Source organism: Lissotriton vulgaris, chromosome 4_1, assembly GCF_964263255.1.
Source record: "Lissotriton vulgaris chromosome 4_1, aLisVul1.2, whole genome shotgun sequence".
In the NCBI taxonomy this organism is placed as follows: domain Eukaryota; kingdom Metazoa; phylum Chordata; class Amphibia; order Caudata; family Salamandridae; genus Lissotriton; species Lissotriton vulgaris.
This window is the reverse complement of record NC_141691.1, coordinates 340,560,555-340,578,993: the sequence shown is the minus strand read 5'-3', so window position 1 is coordinate 340,578,993 and position 18,439 is coordinate 340,560,555. Positions and strand designations below refer to the sequence as shown.

The window sequence follows — 18,439 nt, the reverse complement described above, 5'->3', positions numbered from 1 at the left end:
TATAAATGGAACCCATGACAAGATGAATGGAATTCATATGCATCTGGCATGGATGCAAATTTTCTAGTGCTCGTTGAACGCCCTGGGGTGATGGTAACCCGAGAGCACTGGTCCTACTCATAGCATTATATGTGATACTGCATTATTATGTGGACAAACATTCTGTTTATTTGCTATGCTTTTTTTAAATCGTAAATGTTGTTTTCAGAAATCACTACTTCAGTGGGTATTACAACGTTAAAATATAATACAATTTTTCCATTGGTTTTTAATATTTGCGATTACTCAGAATCAGTTGCGGCTGGCACGTCTCGCTGGTAGGGGGGTGAGCGTGGGGTGCTGTGGGGAGGTTGCATGGGGGCTGGCGATCGAGGGAATGACCAGAAAATAAATACAAATAAAATAAAAATCACTTACCTTGCCGCCACTGGGTGCTGCATCTCTGCTCCTGCTCCTCTGCTTCCGATTTCAGGAACAGGAAGCAGGCAGTCAGGCTCCCTCCCCATAACCAATCATAATTCTGCCATGCAGCCTGCATGGAGAAGTGGAATAGTGCGCATGACTGATTTGGGCGGCCCAAGAGGGTCGACCAAACAGTCATTGCTCACTTAGGAGTGGGCAAACCACTCCTCCCCTGCCCTTCTCCGAGAGCAGAGCAGCCCCGCCCACCCGCCCGACCGCAAAGGAAACATAAAATGATAACAACTGAAAGTTAATATCATTTTAGGTTTTTGCTTCTAGCAAGCATTGGAGTCACTGCTCAGAAATCTAGACTGGGCTGGCATTAGACACAAGCAAACCATTGACCTTAGGGATTGTGCGATGTGTGTGCTCTGGAACCCTTAGTCCTAAGTATTCCACTTATCTCTGGGCTTGATGTAGAGTTAAGTGTTCAATGTAAAACACAGCCACTTTCTGGCACATTGAAAATGACCAGGGAAAAATGTGTGTATTTACTGAATGAAAGGCAGACACGTAAGACAACCAATGAACAGATGCACATTTGTGTCTGTCTCTGTTCATGCATGTGTGTTTATGTGCATGTACACATGGTTGTGTGCCTGTCAATGTGCTCTACAAAAGGGGGTGGTGATGGACGCAGCATCTGAACCAATCAAACACTCACACCCAGTCAAAAGATCTGGGTTTGATCCATCACCATTCTTTAGCCCACTCTGCCACCCCAGTTCAGACATGGCCATATGCAAATCAGTCTGACCCTGTGCTTCATGGGAACAGTCCCGCCGAACTGCCAAACCATGCCTTGCCTGGACCTGAAACAAGCTTCCGAGGACCGGTTTCTGGCATTCCAGCCGTCTTCAGCCCGGCTTGCTTGAATCCAGTGGCAAAGTGAGCAAAGGACTCACGTCTGAGCATACCCTGCCAACTTATGGCGAACAAAGCAGTACAAAAGGGGGTGGTGATGGACGGAGCATCTGAACCAATCAAACACTCACACCCAGTCAAAAGATCTGGGTTTGATCCATCACCGTTCTTTAGCCTACTCTGCCACCCCAGTTCAGACATGGCTATATGCCCATGCTCTCTTAAAGTGCATTTATTCTAGGGAAAGTAGATTACTCCCACAACAGCTCAAACATAGTAACTGTAATTCATTTTAATCCATGATTATTGTATATCCTAAAGTGCTAAACGTCAAAATGTACCAGTGCTCCCTTAAAGTGCCAGTGCTACAATTAAAAAAAATATTGTAACTCTAAAAATGCCAGTGCGCTGCCACCTCCAAAATGTATCTGCTTCTATAATAGCACTAACAACTGTACCAGAGACCAGACACTACTCTTTCCAGGCCCATTTCCTCAATTTTCTATAATATCGTAAAGAGCGAATGACTCCATACCCGGCTTCCCGCTTGCTAACATTCTGCATTTTCCCTCCCATTCTGCTAACCTGGGAGCAGTGGTGGATTTCTAATAAGTGGTTATCAGGGAGCGGGCAACCTGCATTGCAATAAAAATAAAATGCTCCATATCATTTTGCCCTGGCATCTCCCCATTCTAAATACCCAGAGGTGCCATTCTATGTGAAGGATGGATATACCATTTAAAAACGGGGAGTTCCAAACTTCAAGCATAAAAGCTTTATTGCAAGGCAATAGGGCGGCCGCCGTGTTGGGTTGTCCACTGCAGAGCGATCAGCACTCTTGTCTGCCGGGACAATGATCTCACACGCCCGGCCAGGCGCATATAAACACGGCCATGGCGCGGACAAGTTAGCCACCACAACTGGTACAGGTTTGCATGAACTTTTTTCGAAGCGCTACTAAATACGAGAAAAAAAACTTTAATAGTGATCTTAGACTGTCATTTATAGCTGACTGTATCTGAATTTTGGGGGGGAAATGGAGAGCACCATTACATTGCAATTTGGTGGCCATCTTGTTGGGCTGTTCACTGCAGAGCAATCAGTGCTCTTGTCTCCCAAGGCAATTGTCTCACGCTCCCAGCAAGGTGCATATAAACACGGGTGTGGCACAATCGCACAGCAGATGCACTGTAGGCACACCTAAGGTAAGCCTGTCCGCGCCCGTCGATGACTGAATGTACACCAGACAGGCTAGTGAACACAGCACTGCGGTTACTCGCTCTTTGTCCCAGTACGCCAGATGCTTACCTCACCTCAATTGACCGAATTGCCAACAATAATAGATGTGCCCACTGTGATTCTAAGTCTGCGATTTCCTGCACAACCTGTAAACACCACTACAAACTGTCTGACTTGATGACAGGTCATAGCCCACAAGAAAACTTACTGAAAAGAAAACTGCTCAATATCAATTCTTCAGTATTAATTGTCGCTCCCTGGTGAAGCACCAAAGGGAAATTAGCGTCTTCTCAACCGATCACAATCCGGACACCCTCTTTCTAATGGAAACGTGGCATACGAAGCCTTGGTTTCAGATATAATTGCAGCTCTACCCACTGCTTATAGCATGATCAGACTTGATCGCCAGGTTTGGATGTAGTGGGAGATTGTGATTATTTTCAAATCACAGTACCACTGGAGTACGTGGAAATCCCTCACTGCGAGAGCCTTCTGTTTAACAAGTTTGTTTTTTCAGGAGCCCTAATGTATAGTCCTCTAAAGTAAGGGGTGATTGGTCCACTCATGTCTTAGAGATCCTCTTGCCGTATATCATGAAATATGGTAAGTTCATAATATTAGGTGACCTTAACATTCACTTTGATGGCAAGGAATGTAACACAGCCTCAACAATCATAGAGGATCTAGAAGCCCTAGAAATTAAGCTCATTAATAGTCCGCCTACACATAGGGCAGACATCAGCTCGACCCCCTGTTTTCAAATCTGGAGGGAATGCAAACCGTTTCCTCAATTCCCTTGGTGTGGTTGGAACACTTTGCAGTACCTTTCCCCTTTGATATCCCATCCACACCCAGCAACCAGGAACATGGCATATCCTCGACATTGAGGAACTGGTCTAAAATGTATGTATGCCTTGAACTCTAGGTTAAAGAGTGGCTGACAAGCTATGAGTCATCCAGTGGAGGCGGACTCAGCCACCATTAAAGACTAGCCCCGATCATCAATTAATGCTGTGTTACCTCTAACCCAAGTCATGCATCAAATGCCACTCTCCATCTAGTGCATGGTTTAGCAAGGCTCTGCACAAAGATAAAAGAAAGTGCAAACACCTGGAAAAAATGTGGCAAAAATCCTTTGCTCAAATTGATAAAAGTCTACAAACAACAGCTGAAGAGGTATCACAAAAACTGTCATACTTCCAGAACTTATTTTTTCTTAGATATAATATTAAAGCTTAAAACAACCCAAAACCCTTTTTTCAAATGGTTAAAAGCCTATCAGATCCCTTCAAGCTACCCCCCCCAGTTCTTTCTTATGTTGCAACCCCAATATGATGAATGAGCATGCGTTTTTGTGAAAAAGTGGCTGATGCTCAAGCCACCTTCAAGCCAGGTGACATCTCAGAAATGTCTAGGAGGGTGGAAAAAGTAGCTGATACTCTGACCCCCCTTTTTCCCCCAACCATTCCAGACAGCTCTCTGGATGGATCATGAGAAAGTACGACCCAGAACTTATCAGGACATGATCAGATGCAGAGATCTCCACGTAGACCAGTACGCTGAACAAATGTGAACCTTTTGGACCTTGGGATATTCACAGAGTTCCCAACTGCTATTAAATCAGGCTCCCCTTTAGATCCATTACTCCCCAGGCTTCTGGGTAAGCTGGACCCACAAGTGTCAGAACACCTAGCACAGCATTTGAACACCTCTCTTAGGGAAGGGTATGTTCCCAAGGCATGAAAGCACGCCATGGTCAAACTATTGCTGATAAAACCAAACCTATATATCTCAAACTGGGAAACCCAGAGACCTTCTCTCAATACTGACAAAGATCCTGGAAAAGCATTTAAATAATCATCTCACAATGTTTATTGACTGCAATGTTCTTCTCTATCAGTCCCAATCAGGCTTTAGAGCCAGAGATAGCGCAGAGGCAGCCTTACTGGGAGTCTTTTAAAATCTTAAAGCTCAGTTGGACAGAAGTGGCACTGCTTTTCTGCTTTTATTGGACCTAAGTGCCGCCTTTGAGACAGTTAGTCATAACCTCTTGATGCAAAGACTAGAAGGAATTGGGGTGCATGCCACTCCTTTGAGATGGTTTAAGTCCTTTCTGCAGGACCGATCTTTTTAAGTACACACACTGTTCACTGATCTTTTCAAGTATACGCACTGTTCACAAATGGATGTACGTTGTTACAACGCATGCTTTTAGCACGCATGCTGTAACAACGCGGTTTTTATAACGCATTCTTTTACAACGCATAATACAAAGGGGTGTTGGATAGTGAATATTTTAATTTACTATTCCAACACCAGTCCCCGTTGACACTAGGGAAGGTGTTGGATAATAAATTAAAAGTATTCCCTATCCTTGAGCGCCCCACAGAGTCATGCGTTGTAATAGAATGCGATTTAAAAACCGCTTTGTAATAGCACTGCGTGCTAAAAGTTGCATCGTAAACAACGTTCCCCTTCACAAATATACCCAATTTCCGGTGGGGTACAGCCGGGCTCAACACTTAGCCCAACTATGCTGAATGTCTATATACATACATCGTTTGACTGATATTGTAGACAGCTGTGGCCTGACTCAGTTCTCATACTCCGAAGACACCCAGATTGTTGTCTCGCTGGCAGCCAAGGAAAACAAGAATGCAGGTGTCTTGAATAACTGCCTGTCAAAAGTGCAGGCCTGAAAGAATACTAGCCACCTGAAATTGAATGGTGACAAGACCGTAATCTTGGTGGTAGGCAATCAGCCCCAGCTGCGGGGCCTTCATTTGTGGCCTAAGACTCTTGGGACCTACCCCACTCCCGTGCCAGCTGCTAAGAATTTTGATTTCTGGTAGGACAGCAAGCTGTCAATGAACACCCTGTACACTAAGGTAGCGGCTATCTACTTTGGAATGCTTAGATGGCTGAGAAAGATTCTGGGTTGCCTTCCATCACCAGCACAAAGAATAGTGATACAGGCTTTGAGCCTCTCCGACTGGACAACAGCAGCATTCTGTATCTGGGTGTTACTAAGGGTGTCCTAAAGGGACTGCAACAAACAGAAAAAGCTGCCACTAGGCTGCTTCTATAACCAACTAAATTTACCTCTAAAAGCTACTCATTTGCATGAGCTCCACTGGCTACCTGTGGAAAAAAGAATTCATTTCAAACCCACGACGCTCAGATTACCGATGCAGAAAGTCTGCATTTTACCGTTACACTCAACCCAACCACTTCCCTAACAGGACTCCTTGTCTACCGCCCCCCGGTCTCCCAGGTCCCTTCACCTGCTCTCTTCTAGACCTAGTCACAACTCAGGCCCACTCCCTATCAAATTATATGATAGTCGGGGACCTGAACATCCACCTAGAAGACCCGGCCGACTCGGTAGCCATTGATCTGATTCAAGATCTAGCGGCTTTTGACATCCGCCTATTAAACTCCGGAGCCACCCACACTATGGGCCACCTATTAGACCCTGTTTTTACCAGCTCGCCCTCGATGCTAGCGAAGGATGCCCTTCCCCTCCCCTGGATAGACCACTTCCTTGTCCCCTTTCAATTACCTGGAACCTTCAGGAAAAACCGAACACCCCCCACCTTTAGTAAGGACAGGACCTGGTCCAGACTCCCCACGGATGAATGGGCTAAGACCCTTGAAAAAAACATCCCTGCTCAAGCCGGAGATCCTTCTACGGCAGACAGAAGATTCAGGGACTGGATTACCGCCTCCCTAGACCTAGTACTCCCACTCAGAAATAGAGAAGACAAAAACGGCAAACATGGCTCAGCACCATGGTATTCTGCAGACCTAAGAACACTTCGCAAAAACTGCAAAAAAGCCGAACGACTCTGGAGAAAAAACTGGCAACATGCCAACAAAGAAGCCTACCAGTCTACGGTCAAACTCTACAAAGAGGCCATTAAATCAGCCAAAGCTTCTTACTACGATACGCGAATACAAGAAGCATCTAATTCAGCCCGGGAATCCTTTTTAATCGTCAAAGAGCTGATCAAGGTCCCCACCACCTCCCCCTCCAACACCCCCAAAGTTGACAGAAGTAATGAGCTAGCGAACTTCTTCAACGATAAAATCACCCACATCTTGGCCTCCCTCCCACCACCCAGCTCCCCCAGCCTCACGGAAAACCGAACTCCCCTCGATCAGACTGAAAGCATCCGCTGCCCCACGCTACAGTCATTCCGACCTGTTACCCCCCTAGAGGTTGAGCGAACCCTATCAAAAATGAAAAGTGGATCTCCCTTGGACCCAGCTCCTATCAGGTTCCTCAAGACCGTAGCCTCAGTAATTGTACCTACCATTACGGATCTCATTAACTGCTCGTTCGCCCACGGTACTATTCCCGACAGCTGGAAGAGTGCTGTGGTCAAAGCACTCTTGAAAAAACCTCAGCTAGATCCATCGGACCTGTCCAACTACAGACCAATATCCCTGCTCCCTGGCATTAGCAAGATCACTGAGAAACTGGTAAACATCCAACTATCCCAGTTCCTTGAAACTAATGACCTGCTCCGACAATCCCAAACCGGATTTCGCCCGGGCCAGGGTACGGACACCGCACTTCTCGCAGTCATTGAAGAGGCAAGGGGCTTACTGGATTCAGGAGGATCAGTGGCAGTGATCCTCCTGGATCTAAGTGCAGCCTTTGACACGGTCAACCACCGTGTCCTTCTGCAAAGACTGGCGAATGCTGGACTTACCGGGACAGCAATCAAATGGATCGAATCCTTTCTTACAGGACGCACTTTTCAAGTGTGGGACGATAATCATCACTCATCCACCCTCCCACTCACCCACGGCGTCCCCCAGGGCTCCTCCCTGAGCCCGACGCTTTTTAATGTCTATATGGCCCCCCTCGAGGACGTGGTAACACCATTCAACATAAAAATGGTGAGTTACGCTGACGACACCCAACTAGTCGTCTCCTTGTCCCAACTGATTGACCATCCTGAAAATTTGACTAACTGCCTCATAGGCATCCACAACTGGATGAACGACTCAGCACTAAAATTGAATGGGACAAAGACAGAAGTAATGCTACTTGGCAAGCAATGGACAACTATCCCTCCCACACTATGGCCCGATGTGTTCGGAGAAATTCCCCCTCCTAAACGCGAAATCAAGACACTCGGGGTGTGGCTTGAGCCACAGCTCACGATGAAAACCCAAGCAACCAAAACATCGGGCACATGCTTTGGGCTCATGCGCACGACCCGTAAAATCTTGCCCTTACTCCCACCTGTGTCCAGGAAGCTCCTCATCCAGGGACTAGTGCTTTCCCGCCTGGACTACAGCAACCTGGTCTACTTGGGGGCTCCCGAGTCTACAATCACGAAACTCCAGCGGACACAGAACGCGGCAGCACGCATGATTACTAACACTCCCTCCAGAATGTCCGCTAAGCCAGCCCTCAAGGCCCTGCACTGGCTCCCTGTGCGCCAGAGGGTGCACTTTAAAGCAATGTGTACTACACACAAGCTTTACAACGGATCCGGTCCAGCGATCCTCAGTAAAATGATCACACCTTACATAGCAACCAGATCCCTACGATCTCAAAATGAGAATTTAGTCAGCATCCCCAGATTCAAAAGAACCCGCACAGGAGGTCGACAATTCTCCGTTCAAGCGGCTAAGGGCTGGAACGCACTCCCTCGCGCCCTCAGACTAGAACCCAACTACCTTGCTTTTTGCAAAAAACTAAAGACCCACCTGTTTCCTAAATAACACCACTCTGTCGCCTCCCCCCTCTCTCCCCCTCATTAGGATTTCAAGTTACATAGCGCGGGGATGCCCTTGGGTCACCAGGCGCTTTAGAAATCGCTAAAATAAATAAAATAAATAAAATAAATAAATACATTATGTTATATGTACAAACTACGTTGAAATACAGGCCCTCAGTATCTCAGACACTTGGTATCAGCCTACAAACCACACCGCTCCCTATGGTCTAGCAACTTTCCTTTCTTCAGTTCTTAGAGTAAAAAGAACCCGCCCAGAAAGCTATACATTCTTTTACCTAGGGTGCTCACCTAGGACCCAAACTATGGAAGGCAATGCCAGAGTCACTGAGATCATATCAGTCTCCTTCTATTTTATGAAAACAACTAAAACCTGGATAATTTGAGTAAAGGATACTATCATTCTCTGAGTAAGTCCGTGCAGAGGCATAGCCCTGGGAAACCCATTGCAGGTTGCTGTGTACTTTACAAAGCACTACTACTACTACTACTACTACTAATAATAATAATAATAATAATAATATTGACAATTATCCTACCTACTATCTGGAACACACCTCTGCAAAACGTCTCCACAGGTCCACAACTTATGCAACCAATCCCCTACCTGTTCACATTTCGGGCAGTTTCTAGATGTGCCAGGAAACATACTATTGACTAATTGCAAAGTAAGGTACAGCATCGATCCATTAAAGAAAGTCAATTGATGGAAATTAGCGCCTGTACGAGCTGAGTAACTAAGAGCAAAATATCTTTCCTAATATATTTCCTTTAGATTTATCCGTGTGCTTTTCCCATTTAGATCTTATCTTCTAAACCATGTCATCGGGTCCCAGATACAATACATTGTACCAGTAACACAAAGTAGCATTAACTCTATTATCCCACAACAGCTGTCTAACCCTATTTCTTGAAGATTCAATATTTTCCCCTGATAAATTGGTGGAAATGGCCCTTTTTTGGCTATATATATAATATGAGAATGCATATGAAATATCTTTCCCAAGAAAAGGGCGTGGGGCGATTTAAACTTGGTCCCTTAAAAAATCCCTTACCTTTATAAAATATAAATCCATCCATTTTTCTATTGTTTCTTCCTTTAGAGTGGGAAAAAAGGCTTTGAAATAATGCTATGGGATTTTTGCACTAATTTGGTGGATTCTATATCTAATATAAAGAGCCAAATGAGGTTTAGTAACTTAAACCTAACTTTTTGGGCGATTTGGCAACTAAGACACACCACCTAGGATCAGGGACACCCAAATTCTTGTACCTGAGTAGAAGAATAGAATAATCAAAAGTAGAGGTGGGCATTGAGAAGCAGCATAACTGCAGGATGGTTGATGCCATACAATAACTCTGGAAATCAGGCAGGGCTGACCTCATAATAATTGTTACTGGCAGGCCTACCCATATTTCAAATAAATTAATGACCTTTCTCATCAAGGGGTTGAAATTATTATTAAAAAACTGCCTCTGGTTCCTCAGAATAAAATCCCCCCAGATACAAATTTGGGCTTATTTTATAATTTTCCTTCAACAATAACGGAAGGACATCCTGGTAGGTGTTAAACAGCAGACATTTACTTTTTGCTTCATTAATTTTGTAGCCCCTTAGATTCATGAAGGTCCTAAATGATTGCACTGCCCTATTGATATTAACTGTAAGAGTCAAAAAAGAGCCATATCATTTGCAGATAACTTTATTTAGGTGCCCGTGGGCAGGTGCGATACAATATTTATATCTTGACGGATAGACTGAGCTAGAGGCTCAATAAAAAGGGCAAATAACAAGGGAGAAAAAGGGCAGCCTTGGTGGGTGCCCTGGTTTCAACTAATTTGACCTGCTGGAGAATTGTTAATTATTAGCTGAGCTAATTTGATATAATCATTTATTTATTTAGTTATTCATATATTTATTTGAAGAGTTTTATATAGCGCTGGCTAGGTCTGGAGGTATCAGAGCGCTTTACATGAGAACAAGTTGCACAAAGTTTCATCAGTAATCATAGCATAAAATAAAAAAATACAAATTATCTGGAGCATGAGGGAGGGTGGGGGATGAGGGTTAGAGACAGGGGTGTAGGAAAAAACAAACATGAAAAGGTAGGGCTGGAAAGGGGAGTCAGCCACAGGATCACGGAGGGAGAAGGCAGCCAGGTGTGAGTAAGCACTTGGAGCCACTCCCTATTGCTTTCTCTTACAATAGAGGTCTTTGCATTAAGTTGTACGCTGTTAACCTGGCCCAGTTCTTGATGTCTATAGTGGCTCAAAATTTGTAACAAATAATTAAAAATAAAATAAATTAAGATAAATACAGATGAGATGACATGTACCTAATGTTGAATGTAGATAAACATTGACAGGCTTAAGTGCTCATGAGTAGGTAAAGCAAATTGAATGTTGGCAAAGATAGAGCTCGATTCAGAAAGATTTTGTTGTAAGTAGGTCTAACTTACTCTTGTAGCACTCCTACTTTACCCCTGGCCTCCAGGAGTAAGCTAGGAGTTTTTCAGGAGTAAAGCTCAGCAAAATCTTTTTGAACTCTTTCTAAGCATTTACAGCCAGATTCATCAAGCGAATTGCGCTCGCAAAAAGGCCAGATTCTGAGAATCTGGCCCTTTGCGAGTGCAATTTTTGCATTTGGGATTCATCATCCCAATTGCAAAAATCGCTATTAAAGAATTCACAATTTTGCGAGGTTTAGCATTTAAGGAATCTCTATTAGAGATTCCTTAAATGCTATTCATAAAACATTTAAAAATTGCGAATTCGCAATTTAGGAGCGCTATTTACCACGAAGTCAAACCTCGTGGTAGATAGCGAAAAACTTAGAAAAATGCATTTAAATGCATTTTTCTAAGTTTCATGTTACACACACACATGTCCTCTGGACATGTGTGTGCGCAACACCAATGTATTTTGCATTTCAGGGGTGCTACAGGGTGTCCTTTGGACACCCCTGGCACCCTTGAAATCGCATCCTTATTTGCTAATCGCAAATAAGGAATGTGTAGGAATCGCAATTTATTTAGCAATTCCTACATGAATCCCGTTTTGCAAGTCCTTAATAGCGATTCCTTAATAATCGCTATTAAGGACTCGCAAAACGGGTCTATGATGAATCTGGCATTAGTCTTTTTTGTAGATCAATGATGAGACCTTGTTGAAGGTCAATGATTGATTTCATTGCAGTGCGTCGTGATCAACACTCTAAGGATTGCTGTTAACTAATTAACAAATTAATGGTAAACTTATATTTCTTTCTTCTCCTGTTATCCTGTTATACAATGTGAATCATACAAATCTTGCGTATTTGTGCTTCATTTCAGTGTATTTATGGCAAAGCAGGAGGACCTATTTTTACATCAAGTGCATACGCAGTCGTCCTGCATCATAACCAAAGTCCGGAATTCTACGATGAGGTACACCCATAATGACATAGACCCTGATTTTGTTTCAATCCCTATGCAAAGTGTGAATAAGAGGGGTAGTGATTGCACAGCAAGAGCTTTAGCATATTTTAATACTGGATCTGCTGTGACGTTGTATAAGTGGGGGCTGTGCTTGTTTGAAACCAACATCACCCATTATTCCTGAGCAACTTCCACAATATGCCGCTAGGAGGAGTGACATTTAGATGGGGAGACTGTTGTACAGCCACTTCTCAGTAAACAACAATCATAGACCATGGGGTATCTTGGAAAGCTCTGTGTGCATTTAGCCAACTGTATTCAAATATATATATATGATACATTTCATGTAGTTGTGTTCATTTCAGCAACCCCTGAGTATCCAGCTGTGCATATTTATGCCTATGCGTGTTAGTGAGGTGAAAATGACGCTCATACACCATTGTGTCCATTTTGTGGTTGAAGTATTTGAGACCTGCAAATGTCTGTACCCTTACACCATTTTATGTTGCCTACTTTTTGGGCAATAAGATATGGCACTGCTGCAATTTTACAGCTGACCTCTACCTTATGCAATTTCTTTTGTGTACTATTTACAATGCATATGTTGTGCTCTACATGTAAGGAATTAATACACATCTGGAAGTTGCACTACTGTAACAATCCATTAAAATAGCATCGACTTGTTAAAGTTGGGCTTCGTGCAAGTGTGCTGTAACCAGGGTACAGAGCCTTCAACAAATCGGCACTAAATCCCTCAGCCTCTGAGTTTGTTTTTATACCAAGGGAACTTGCTTAAAACCCTAATTTGTACTGTGTGCCGTAGAAATTATATTTTCATTTGCTTTCGCAGACATCATTAGCTACAATTATCCTTTTGGTATAGCTCAATTTGTATTTATTACAGATTGAATTGATGAGCAAAGTTCTATGCATTACTCATAATGGCCACTTAAATCCAATAATGTTCATGATTCATGATGGCCACGTTAGTGTAAGGATCTTTATAACCCTCACATTTGAATTAAAAAAGTGTTTTAAGTCCTAGTAACAAAGCACTGGCTGTGAAAGTTGATAAGGTGCTCCTGCAGGGTTACCCTATGTTTGGAGCACATGTCAAGTTTATTGGGATTCTCAACGAATACTTCTGAACTTCTGCACCAGATGTAGATTTCCATGAATGTGCACATATATGTTTTGTTGTGGAATATCTATGTGCCTAATTGTGATGCAAAGATACATTTTCGCTCTTAATTATTTTGTCTCCAAGGGGAAAACATATTTCCTCTGTGGAGAAATTCTTTTTGCTACACACCCATTAAATATGGAGGTTCTCCCTGATACGTACCCACCTTGAAAGGTACACCCTCTACTAAAATGAGGGCTATACTTGGAGTTAGCACTACATGAGTACTCCTCAACATAAAAACCACTATGTCATTTAGTGCATCATACTATATCATTGACAACTACTTCATCAAATGTATTTGACACAATTAAATGTAGAATATATTTCAAGATATGGTTAGTGAATTAATTTATATTCATTATATGTCAAAAAAATATATTGAAAGATTCAAAGTTACTTTCTTAAAATATGCATACATTTAAAACCAAATGAAAATAAATACAATGGTATTACTAAATACAAAATAAAACTTCATATTATGAATAAAGTTGTAGTATACATCAAATAAATTCATTGGAAATATTAGGCTTTGGTTGTTAAACAAAAATTAATTCATTGAATATCTTTAAAGTTAGGGTTAGGGACAACCAGGTTAAATTATTTAGGAATGAGTTCAGTCTATCTAAAAGATGAGCTAAGTTATTGAATGTGCTCAATTAATGACATCATTTAAAGGTTAGTTTTAGGTTCTGAAATTCAATTAACTCTACAGTAATTAAATATATTTAAAGATTAAAGATAGTTTTATGCCATCTTTTAATTATACATTAAGTAAAAATATACAAAGTTTTAGATTAGGTTATTAAATTAAATAAAATCTAAATTAAATACATATTTTTAACGATTAAAGTTTGAGGTTTTAAATTTAAATGATTATACAATAAATAAATACATCACATAAGAGTTACGCTTAGGATATTAAATAGGATGCATTATATATATTTATATATATATATATCTTTAAAGGTTAAGATTATGCAAGTAAATTAAATTGCTCATAAATCAAGTATATTCATGCGTTAGGGCTATGCTAAAGATTTTTTTAAAACATGAAATTACACAAAAAATGTCAGGAATTTCAAATGCATTTAGGAAGAAAATCATTAAAAAGTTGATGTCAATTTAGGATAGGGAAAGGTATGAATAGGATTGATGTAATTTGCAAATGCATTTAGGAGGAAAATAGTTAAAAAGTTGATGTTTGCCGCATTCGATACGGTCAATCACGTGATTCTATTGGAGAGACTAAAGGAGGCTGGGGTGGGCGGCACTGCCCTGCACTGGTTTCAATCCTTCCTGCTGGATAGGAAGCAGGCTGTGTCCTTCCCCCCGTTTCAATCGGCCTTCTCCCCGGTGATCCACGGGGTGCCTCAAGGCTCGTCCATCAGCCCGATTTTATTTAACGTCTACCTTAAACCACTGATCACGTTACTAAAATCCCACAGGCTAAAAGCAATTAACTACGCCGACGACACTCAGCTCATCCTCTCTTGGGAGGGTGAGGAATCAATCCCCTTGGAATCGTTTCATGACTGTCTGCGAGACACGGCTGGCTGGCTACACAAGAATTCCCTACAGTTCAACGCCTCCAAAACCGAGGTTCTGTTCTGTGCCGGAAATCGGATTCCCCGCCCGTTCCCGGCGGAATTTTGGCCCCCTGAAACTCCGGATAAGCCACAGCCAGTCACCACTGTCCGCAATCTGGGTGTTATGATGGACAACAAACTCAGTATGGAAGCCCAGGCTGTGAAAACAGTGTCCACCTGCTCGGCCCTCATTCGCTCTCTTCGTAAGATCTTGCCACTCCTTCCCTTACGGGCCCGGGCCTTAATAGTCAGGTGCACCATTCTTAGTCACCTTGACTATTGTAATGCGCTGCTGCTCGAGGCCCCGTCCGCGCTGTTAGACAGACTCCAAAGAGTTCAAACTGCCGCTGCTAAATTGGCCCTGGGCTGGCCAAGGAGATCTTCGGCCACTGCGGCAATGGTCGAGCTTCACTGGCTCCCTATGAAACAGCGAGTTGCTTTCAAATCTCTCTGTCTTGTTTTTAAAGCCCTGCATGGAGTCGGGCCTGGCCCCCTGCAATCTATGTTTGAATGGTACATTCCAACCAGAGCCCTCCGATCTACAACGGCCTGTCTTGTCAAAGTACTGAGATTTAAAAAGGTCAGGACCGGAGGGAGAGCTTTCAAAGTTGCAGCGGCCAAACTTTGGAATAGCTTGCCTCTGGACATCCGCCAAATAAGAGAACTTCTCCCTTTCAGGAAACGGATCAAAACCTGGCTGTTTCCTAAATGTTAACTGCTGGCTATTCTATTGTTGTCTCTCAGTGCATCTATCTTAGGAGTTATCTCAGCGCCAGGATACCTGTAAGGTGACAGCTGCGCTTTATAAATGTTTTAAATAAATAAATAAATAAATGTAAATTTAGGGTATGGAAAGCTATGGATAGGATTGATGTAATTTCATTGCGGTAGTGACGAAAATACAAGATATGATAAGAACTTGCACAGTGCCCTCACAAAAATACCCTGCATTTATGAATTTGCCCGTCCACAGGACAAAATGTAATATTTCACAGAATTTTGTTGTGCCATTTCAGGTAAAAATTGAGCTTCCCATTCATCTTCATACAAGGCATCATCTGCTTTTTAGCTTCTACCATGTCAGCTGTGACATTAACACAAAAGGGACAACAAAGAAGCATGAGACAGTCGAAACTGCAGGTATGTTTTTTAAGTACGTTTTTGTAGGAGCAGAATTATTGTGGCAACAGAGCCCAATTCACAAATATCTTGCTTTGGCCCTGCTCTGTAGCACATCTGAATTGCAGGAGTAAACTTATTAAGTAGTAGGCCATAAGCATTGGTTGGTCCTCCAGACCTAGTGAGCCCGCACTAAGTCAATATCAAGTGTTCCAGTGTGGCTAATTACACACTAGAAAGCAATGGTGAGTGGAACATATGCATGCATACTAGCTTCACACTGAATGAGAGACTCTCAGAATATTCTTCACCTAATACATAATGGCAGAAAACTTGCAATGTACAGAACTATTTCAACCCGAATTTGAAGCCAAGGGATAAGCCATCATTGCCTTCCAATTCAATTGTCACTGCACAATGAAGACTCCTTAGTAAAGGAGAACAGGATGCAACAAATTCAAATGACCTGGAACAAAGAACAGTTAACCAGCACTATGTGCATTAGTATGAAGAAGTATGAAGACCGTGCAATTTTCCAGACAGCTTCGTAAACTGTTCTATCTGTGCTAGGACTATGTGTTGTGAACTACTCACTGAAAGGTATTGGTCACTGCAGTAATGCAATATTGCAGAAAACCACAAGGAAATACTGAAGGCCACATTAAATGGCCTGCAAAATGTTGATTATAGTGCATCAGTGCGATTATTTAGAACATCGATGATGGATTACATTATTGTGGCCGTGCCATCAATTTATAGTGTGGTAGAGGGTGCAAACAACTTTTACACTACTGTGAGGGAAGACACAAAGAAATAAAGCATAGAGGCTTGTTGGAAGTCACTGGCAGTCAGTCGGAAGGAGGAATAGATATAAGAAACATCTGTAGGTCCCAACTAGTACAACATTTACAAATCTTAGCTCAATTTAGGTGCATTTAACATTATATCTGCATGCGTCTATGACAGATCTCAGATTCAATCAGAATTTCCAGACAGAAGCCTGAATCTTTGAAAATCAGCAATCATGGTCAACTTCTACAGTTGTAGGTTTAATGTCAGTGATGTGACCCTGGACCCACTCTAATATAGGGCATGAATGGGTTGGCTGCAGAGCCTGCACTACAGCATAGGGTATTAATGGTTGCTATATAGAGTTCACGAGTTTAAGCTCATATCATCCAATACGAACAAGGAGAGTGAATTTAAAAGACTAACCTTTGCATAAAAAGGTGGTTGACTCTTCCCTCGAGGTTCTGCGGCTGTGAACATCATTACATTGCAATTACCCATGTTCCATAACCATATAATGTTTTGTTATGTTAAAAATTTCTTATGAAGCGCTCGTACACCGAGTGGTTTCTTTGCGCTGGACTTAAGAAGCTGTATGCATGACTAGGGCTATGTTCTGCAGCGCAGAGCAGCCTGCTATTTCAAAGAGGCAGGTTGTGCAACATGACTCACCCTTTAATTTAAAGCACTGCAGAAGAAATGGTACAACTGGTTTGTACTGGAAAAAATATAAACTTAGCTTTTCAAGAGGTCGGTTGTGAAACACAAAATCCTCACGTGCGCTTGTGATTCGGGCTCAAATATACTACTGAGGAGTACACGACTCACGGCGGGATTACATAGTGTGAGCTCTGAAAGTGCAAATTTCAGACACATCTCTAACTCTGTTTTGAGTGGTTTCTTAATAGCTCAGGATTCAAAGCAGTAGTATTTTACCACCTCATGTGGTAAATGGTTGACTATCATGCGAACATGCTGCTTAAAGGTGAAAATGTAGCAGCATTTGTTGAGCCATCTGAAGTAAACAACAAAACATAACACAATAACACACACAGAGCAATAGTACTACACAGTAAAAACATAGCAGGGTATGCCACAACAAAACAGCCAAAAAAGAATAAATAGCGCAAAACACAAATACAACACTACTTCACATTTCAATAACACAGCATAAAATCCCACGAACATAAAAAATAATACACTACATCACCACCCAACACATATTCAAATGCATTCTTGTCACACATAACCTTCTTCAGAAACCTGCCTAATATGGTCGCTTTTACAGATGTTTTCTCCGAGCGCTGCCTTAACGTATCACTAAGGACATGAAATAGCACCAGTCAAATATTATTTGCAGTCCAGCCCACAACGTTTAACTAGGTTTTGCATTGTCTAGAATTGAGGCCGGCTAGTAATGCAATTAAATGGAGATTGAGGGACAGCAAAGTCAAAGAAAGAGATGAGGGTTTGCTCTCTTGGGACATCGGAACATATAAATCGCATCTAAAACAATTCTGTTCGCCAACACCCATCTTTAAGTAAATTGTATTCGATCAACTTCGGTCATTCCACCCTCTGTTCTTCCTCGCTCGAATCATTACTTGACCCATTTCAAGTCACCATTAACTGGTCTATTTCTTCACATCTCTTATTAGTCAAGGGCCCTAATAGAACTTTCTGTAATTTTTCACTAATACTTGGGTCCAATTTCTCTTTTATTTGCTGCTCTCACAATATTTTCCTCTCCCCGATCTCCTCCACATTTTCACTTCTCTCTATATTCTCTCGCTTTTTTCTTCTCTTCTTCCCTTACCTTTCCCACCCTTTCCCCCAAATCCGCTCTCCTGATGCTTGCCAGAAGCTCCTGTAAGACCTGGGTCTATGATTAGAAGTTGGTCCCTGCCATCACAAAACGTTTAGAGGGGATTAGTGAGATATTTCAAGCACACTAGACCCGTACAAATGGGACAAATGGATGTACTATTGAGCGCTACTGAGTTTAATGGGAGAACATATAAT

The 18,439-nt window shown here is 42.3% G+C and overlaps 1 protein-coding gene across 5 annotated transcripts in view; it reads left to right on the top strand.

Annotated features, from left to right (window-relative positions):
- Positions 1-18,439, top strand: part of DOCK11 (dedicator of cytokinesis 11) — a 1,133,414-nt gene that overhangs the window by 466,127 nt on the left and 648,848 nt on the right. For all 5 annotated transcript variants that reach the window (XM_086918718.1, XM_086918717.1, XM_086918722.1 and 2 more), the window contains 2 exons: positions 11,654-11,746; positions 15,526-15,649. In XM_086918718.1, the coding sequence (XP_086774844.1) occupies positions 11,654-11,746; positions 15,526-15,649 (217 nt within the window). The remainder of the gene's footprint in view (positions 1-11,653; positions 11,747-15,525; positions 15,650-18,439) is intronic.